Source organism: Toxotes jaculatrix, chromosome 21, assembly GCF_017976425.1.
Source record: "Toxotes jaculatrix isolate fToxJac2 chromosome 21, fToxJac2.pri, whole genome shotgun sequence".
NCBI classification, from domain to species: domain Eukaryota; kingdom Metazoa; phylum Chordata; class Actinopteri; family Toxotidae; genus Toxotes; species Toxotes jaculatrix.
Window position 1 is genome coordinate 1,183,541 of NC_054414.1, and position 7,364 is coordinate 1,190,904.

General features: G+C 44.0%; 1 protein-coding gene across 1 annotated transcript; it reads left to right on the top strand.

Moving 5' to 3' along the window:
* Window positions 1–3,089: 3,089 nt before the first annotated feature.
* On the top strand, window positions 3,090–6,972 carry LOC121201520 (cytochrome P450 26A1). Its single transcript, XM_041067395.1, has 7 exons — window positions 3,090–3,278; window positions 3,631–3,855; window positions 4,288–4,569; window positions 5,058–5,207; window positions 5,331–5,465; window positions 6,260–6,406; window positions 6,553–6,972. Exons 1-7 carry the CDS (start codon window positions 3,090–3,092, stop codon window positions 6,889–6,891), a joined length of 1,467 nt encoding a protein of 488 aa, XP_040923329.1. The 3' UTR covers window positions 6,892–6,972.
* The last annotated feature ends 392 nt before the right edge of the window (window positions 6,973–7,364 follow it).

Below are 7,364 nucleotides of genomic sequence, written 5' to 3' on the forward strand. Positions count from 1 at the left end.
CTGTCTGAGTTTACCTTTGATAATGGCCATAAAAGAAAACAACAATAATATCATAATAACAACCCGTCCTGGATGAGCGTTGTGTGAAAAGTGAGGAGCTGTAACCAGAACAGCAGTCACGTGATTTTTGTTTACCCTCGTTCACAGCAAGACGCTGTGTGAGAGAAACTACCGTCACCTATTACAGTCACCTATAGGTAATTATTACCTATGACCGTATATAACACACGTAGCCACTTGCCCCTTTAAAAACATGTATTATGGTATCTATCTTTCGTGTGTCATGTTCAGATTGAGACACTGACAGTACAGTGAAAGGAGTCAGTCTTATGTCATGTGGCAGGTATGATGTCAGCATCACTATCAACACATCTTTTTCCAAAACGAAAATCAAGACGCTCTGAGACATCAGAGGTGACCAGAGTGGGCGTTCATCATCAACATCACCATGCAATGATGGAAACTAACTACGCACATCGACTTAGATAATGTATTTAAACACAGTTTCCTGTTACTCATGGGTGAGTATTAGTTTCTGTACATTCCACCTATAAAGCTCCTCCTGTGGATGAGAAGAACCGCAGATATATAATTGATTTATTGCATATTTTTCCAAACAGGATACAATAAAGAGAGCTGGTCCCTGCCTGCAGCAGCTGAAGGTATGGATGAGGGGCAGTTTTATATAGTTTTTATAACTGCTCCCGATGTGGAGCTTCACCTCTGACCTCTCCTTCACCTTTATTAAAACATAGTATGTGAACAAAATATTTGTCACACTATGTCAGAGGACGAGTACTTTGTACAGTGTACTAGCTCGACGCTGCAGCAGCTCCAGTCTACGGAGCAAGATGTTTACAATATATATCATATGATAAACTCATCAGTATGATGCACTGTTTTAAAATAAATTACCTCATAATTATTCAGACTTCAAACTCAGACCAACAGCATCAGTCTAAAAAGAACCTCTTGGTGGTTCTTATCAGCTGCAGTGTTCGGATTGTGTGGGGACATAAAAAAAAAAACAGCCAGGAATCATTCTCTACACTTGAACTTCCCTTGACCCCCACCCCTCTTCCTCCTCCTCCTCCTCCTCTCCCTGCTTTATTGCACCTGAACAGCAGAATCCTGTTTCACACATTCACACCGTGATGAGAAAAACTCACCAGCTACAGCGAGACCAGCTGGAAACCCACTCACCCTGAGCATGCATCACCCACTTGCTGCCTGTCTGAACCCACAGCAGACACCAATAACAGACATATACGAGGACCGACTGATAAGTCTGTGGTCTAAGGTAAGAAGGAGTTTAGAAAACTTGACACACTGACTCTTCAGCATAGTCACACCTAGTCCCACAGTCATGGAACAAACAAATCCCTTCTTTGGAGAGGTCTCCAGAAAGTGGTCCACAGCAGTGGGAAAAGCCCTGGATTTCTGGAGCTCCATGTTTACTGTTGGTTTGTGCAAATTGGAACTGGAACATTATTTGGGTTTATGTACCACTACTGTACAATATGATCTGACATGACAGATGCAGCACCAAGTGATACACCTACATGCACAGAGAGTGAAAGGAAGTGGGGGTCAGGTGTAGCAAAATCTTTGCCCCTGGGCTCCGAAAAGCAGGTGAATCTGGCCATGCATGTTAGGATTACCCATGGTGCTGGGAATGGAATTTTAGTCGACAAATACTGAATCCTTCATGTATTTATATTTGGTGTAACAGTAATCAAATGGCCCACTGAATATAATAACTGGAATCAGTCTAAATATATTTCTGCTACTGAAAAGCAATGAACTCCCAGCGGATGTGTCCTCACTATGGTCACACACACACACACACACTTCAGCCAGATCCAGCCCTGCAATGTGTCTGCTGTAAAAGCAGCAGCCAAACTGTCTCACTCTGACTCTCACACACACACACACACACACACACACACACACACACACACACACACACGTTATGGTAGGTCATAAAAAAAAAAAAAGTCCGGACTTGGGATGCAGTGACCGGCTGATGAGCCGCCTCCCTCCGCTCGGTGTTTACTTTTTCATGCGGCCGGGGATAACCTTGCGTGCGTGCGTGCGCGCGCGTGGACGCCGGTGCGCGCGCCTGCCTCTGCTGACCCAGGTTTGAACTCGCTGAAAGAGATATCATTTTTATAACTCCCACAGATGGAGAGAGAGAGAGAATGAGAGAAAGAGAGAGAGAGGGTTAAAGTCTTCTTGTAGATTAGGAGGAGGCTGAATGTGAAAGTGGCCTGATAGACGCCGTGAGTCAGGCAGAGGACAGGGGCTGCGCTGTTAATCATCATTCCATCTCTGTAACACTGTTATATGGATGCATCATAAAGGCAAAGAAGCAAGAAGATCGGAAAACATCACAAAGTGTGAGGCGCAAGTATATCCATTAAATTTAAAAAATATATATTGAAATATAAATGCACCCTGAGTGGCAGCAGTGAGATCCACAGGGAGAGGGATTAAGACGCTGATGAGCCTCTTTTCCATTTTCTGAAGCAGCTGAAAATGCGCTGCTTAAAAGCTTTTTTTTTTTTTTTTTTTTTTTTTGTGCGCTTGAATGCGGGGCCGCCCTGCAGGCATGACTCCTGATCCTGCAAAGCGGGCTTTAAGCCAAGGTAATGAGTGTGTAAACTAGCTGCCTCATTGCCAACAAAAGGCGTCTTGGGACGTGCTTCCATTGTCTCGGAGGGGAATCATCACCTCTCCTCAGTGAAAAAAAAAAATCCGCCGCGGATTGTCTGCGTGCAACAGGAGGTAGGGATTAAAGATGCGGCCCTCTGGAACAAATGGTGAGGCAAGTCAGCCGGTAACAGGCCCGGGGGCGGGGCCGAGCGACACCCACAATTAAAGATGAACTTTGTGTGAACTAATTTATCTGAGGGAGGAGAAGGTAACAGGCTGCCCGCAGCCCTGGCAGTCGTATAAAAGGCGCTGCATGAGCAGCCTCGGAGCTCCAGTAACCGATAGAGCTTCACCTGAAGCGATTCCCTTTAAAAAAAAAAAGCGAGAGAGAGAGAAAGAGAAAGGCACCAACGAGACGCCGAAGCCGCTGCAACATGGCTCTGAACACACTGCTGGCCACCTTGTTGTGCACCATCGTGCTCCCCGTCCTGCTCTTTCTGGTGGCGGTGAAGCTGTGGGAGGTTTACATGATCCGAGGCAGAGACCCGAGCTGCCCCAGCCCGCTGCCCCCGGGATCCATGGGCTTACCTTTCATTGGAGAGACGCTGCAGCTTATCCTCCAGGTACATGCATGACACTGCTGCGGGTCTGCTACGCGAGGGAAACCCCCGTTTATGATGCCTTCTATCCACATGTGGATCAGGATGCTCCAAACACTACAAGCAAACGTGATTTTATACTTTAAACTTTTTATAGATTTTCATTTTAGTGAACACATAACACTGCTTTCATGTTACTTTTTACTTATATGAGTTATTAATGGAACCACCAGGGTTTAAGTTTGTATTTAATTGGAGTATAAATACTTTTTTTTTTTTTTTGCTGTGTGAATAATATACAGGTGTGTCTCAGTGTTAATGTTTGTATCAAGGTCTGATCCTCACCGTCTTGTGTGTCCCGTGTTTTCCCTCCCAGAGGAGAAAGTTTCTGCGGATGAAGCGGCAGAAATACGGCTACATCTACCGCACGCACCTCTTCGGGAACCCCACGGTGCGCTTAACGGGAGCGGATAACGTCAGGCAGATTTTGCTCGGGGAGCACAAGCTCGTGTCCGTGCAGTGGCCCGCGTCTGTGCGCACCATCCTGGGCTCGGACACGCTGTCCAACGTACACGGATCCCTGCACAAGACCAAGAAAAAGGTAAGTTACTCATATTCATTTACCTTTAACTGCTTGTTTGATTTATCTTGGACAGCATTACAACTAATATAATTATTGTATTGTCTTAGTCTGATAATCTTAATTGGAAAAAAATGTTTGTGCAGTTGTTTGAACCTGTTTCCAATAGAAATCAACTTTTTAAAGGATTTTCTAAATCTATTTTATTCTAGAAAATACTTGAGATAAGTTGATGAAACATTATTGATCCAGTGGTAGATACAGAAAATAAACTTTAAAGGCTTAAGTTTGCACAATATGAAGATTTTTGCAGCTCACTAAGACAACATTGTCTTCATATCTGCTAATTGAGCACATTGGCCAAAGAGTAGCGTGTCTGGGTGAACACTAATACTAGGTGCATGGACTCACAACCACCACCAACCCCATTCACCCCTCTGTTCCCTTGTCCAGGCCATCATGCGGGCCTTCTCCAGGGAGGCTCTGGAGCTTTACATCCCCGTCATCCAGGAGGAGGTGCGGGCTTCAGTAAAGGAGTGGCTGACGAGGGACTCTTGCGTGCTGGTCTACCCAGAGATGAAGCGGCTTATGTTCCGCATAGCCATGAGGATCCTGCTGGGCTTTGAGCCGGAGCAGATCAAGACTGATGAGCAGCAGCTGGTGGAGGCTTTCGAGGAAATGATCAAGAATCTGTTTTCCCTGCCCATCGACGTGCCCTTCAGTGGACTGTACAGGGTAAGACAGGCTCATTTTAAGCTAACTTTCAAGCTTAACTTAAGCTTTAACTTTTAATCCAAACCTCAAGGACCATGCTAGTTATTGTGCATGTGCCATCACAGTGAGCTACATTTAAAAGCATTCTAACATCAGCCAAACTTTTCTTTTAATATTCACCATGGTGGATTACTTCACCCATACAAATGAATCTGGAAATTAATGAGTATAATGAAATGAATGGAAGCCAGTGGTTGGAAATGTAATTTCAGTAATGAGCTAAAATCATATTGTACATCATATGAGGCAAGTAGAAAAGGGGAATGATTGAATTCATGTGTCTGTATGTACAGTGCATATACAGCACAGTGTCCATATATATATATATATATAAAGATAGATAGATATACACACAGTGAATGCAAGTGTCTAAGTCTAATTCATCTCCTCACCTCCCTTCAATCCTTTGCTCTGTCTGTCCCCCCTCCTCCTGCCATCCTGTCCTCCAGGGTCTGAAGGCGAGGAACTTCATCCACTCCAAGATAGAGGAGAACATCAAGAAGAAGGTGCAGGAGTCCGACAGGGGGTCCAGTCACAGGGACGCTCTGCAGCAGCTAATAGACAGCAGCAAGAAGAATGGAGAGCCGTTCAGCATGCAGGTAACAATCTCACTGTCGCTTCACATTTGACTTTGTCAAACCTCCAGTGTCTTCTGTCCGTCTTATAAGCCATTGAATTAGTCAAGGCCTGAACTAATTCTGTGCCTGCTTTTCTGTTTCCAGGCCATTAAGGAGTCTGCTACAGAGCTGTTGTTCGGGGGCCATGAAACCACAGCCAGCACAGCCACCTCTCTGATCATGTTCCTGGGCCTGAACCCTGAGGTTGTGGACAGACTGAGGCAGGAACTAATGGACAAGGTAATTACACTGCATAACTTTAGTTCAATAAGATTATTTCTCAAACATCTCTGATGGTGGCTGTTGAAATTTAGCTTTTATGCTAATCATTCAAATCTTACAGATAATCTATAGCAGTTGTTGACCAAAATAGGTCTTAAAAATAGGTCTTCCTGAGGTTTCAGCCACTTGTCATGGTCTTCCTCAGCGGATGGAGTTGTTCATTTGTCCTGGTGGTAGTTGTTATACTTTAGTTCACATGACGACAACTGAGAAAACTCTGTCTGCTGGGGAAAAGCCATGAGATGCAGTTGAAAACCCTGGTGGGAAGTCCACTAAGTGGACATTAAATATCCTTAAACAACTTGGTGCAACTTATTTTTTGGGGGTGGGGGGTCCCTGCCAGTATCGACTATATTAATGTTACAATATTAAAGTACACAGCAGGGTTTAGTATACATGAAACTTTCCATAGAGATAGCAATCCACATCGAAGCTTTCTCAGTAAAACTAATTAGTATAAGACACGTTAAACCCTGATCGAGAACCGGATCATGAAGCCAGGTCAGATGAACAGCACTGAGCTGCTTAGATTAACGACAAACAGGGGCTTTTCCCAGTTTTCTTGCTTTGAGTTATTGGATAACAACGCTTGTCTGAAACCCTGCTGGGGTTTGATTCAACCGTTGAGATGATTCCAGCTCTATAAAATAACAAGTCTGAATTCAGGGTAAAAGGAACAACTAGCACCATTGTGTTCCCTACCAACCATCATGAAGCTTTGGTTAATACTGTGTTTGCCTCTTTGCGTTCAGGAGGAGCAGGGGATGGACTTCCAGAACCTGAACATCGAGTGCTTGGAGCAGTTAAAATACACCAGCTGTGTCATTAAAGAGACTTTGAGGATCAACCCTCCTGTCCCCGGAGGCTTCAGAGTGGCCCTCAAGACCTTTGAACTAAATGTAAGTTAAGATTGCTCTGCAGGTTGTTGATTGAGCATCTTGGTGTCTAGCGTTCAGGGATGTGTAAACCCAAGGTTCCTACAAGCATCTGACAGCCCTGTGTCCGTACTAGCTGCTTACTCATTATTCTCTCCTCACTACTTCAGGGTTACCAAATTCCCAAAGGCTGGAATGTCATCTACAGTATCTGCGACACCCATGATGTGGCAGAGATCTTCCCCAACAAGGAGGACTTCCAACCGGAACGCTTCATGACCAAAATCTCAACCGACTCCTCCAGGTTCCAGTACATCCCGTTCGGGGGCGGCTCCAGGATGTGCGTGGGGAAGGAATTTGCCAAAGTCCTGCTGAAGATCTTCCTGGTGGAAGTGGTCACAAAGTGTCACTGGACTCTTTTAAACGGGCCGCCCACCATGAAAACAGGACCTACTGTCTATCCTGTGGACAATCTGCCAACCAAGTTTACCAGCTATGTACAGAATTAAACTGAGGTGACGAGCGGTTGTTTCTGAAGAGCAGCGTGTGAAATTTGAGGTTTCTCGAATTGTGTGTTTTGTGGAAGCACTCAGGTGTTTTTAGGGAACAGATCGAAGGCTGCATTTAGACATGAACGGAAAAGATGTTCTTTTTTTGCTATGAAATGTACATACTGTAGATGATTTGAAAACGTATTTTACATTTTATATTATGGTGTTAATACTTTGGATTTTACTACGGTGAATTAGGGTCATTGTAGATTAAAAAAAAAAAAACGAATTAATACATTTTAAAAAATACTAGGCAGCAGTCAGGGGAGGGGGGTATTATTCAAAGATAGGAAAAAGAACTCAGGAATTTCCGAGATTAAAGCTATACTTTTTTTTTTTTTTTTTTTACCTATACTGGCCCTAATATGCTGTCATATGATTTGTATATATTATCTTCTTTTCTTTTTTTTAAAGATATGAACAAACTAAAC

What these genes read in the sequence shown, in the direction of transcription:
- LOC121201520 (XM_041067395.1), top strand. Translation starts at nt 3,090, where the DNA reads ATGGCTCTGAACACACTGCTGGCCACCTTGTTGTGCACCATCGTGCTC. An exon ending in TGCACAAGACCAAGAAAAAG is followed by an intron (nt 3,856 to 4,287) that starts GTAAGTTACTCA and finishes TCCCTTGTCCAG; the next exon opens with GCCATCATGCGGGCCTTCTC. An exon ending in GAGAGCCGTTCAGCATGCAG is followed by an intron (nt 5,208 to 5,330) that starts GTAACAATCTCA and finishes TTCTGTTTCCAG; the next exon opens with GCCATTAAGGAGTCTGCTAC.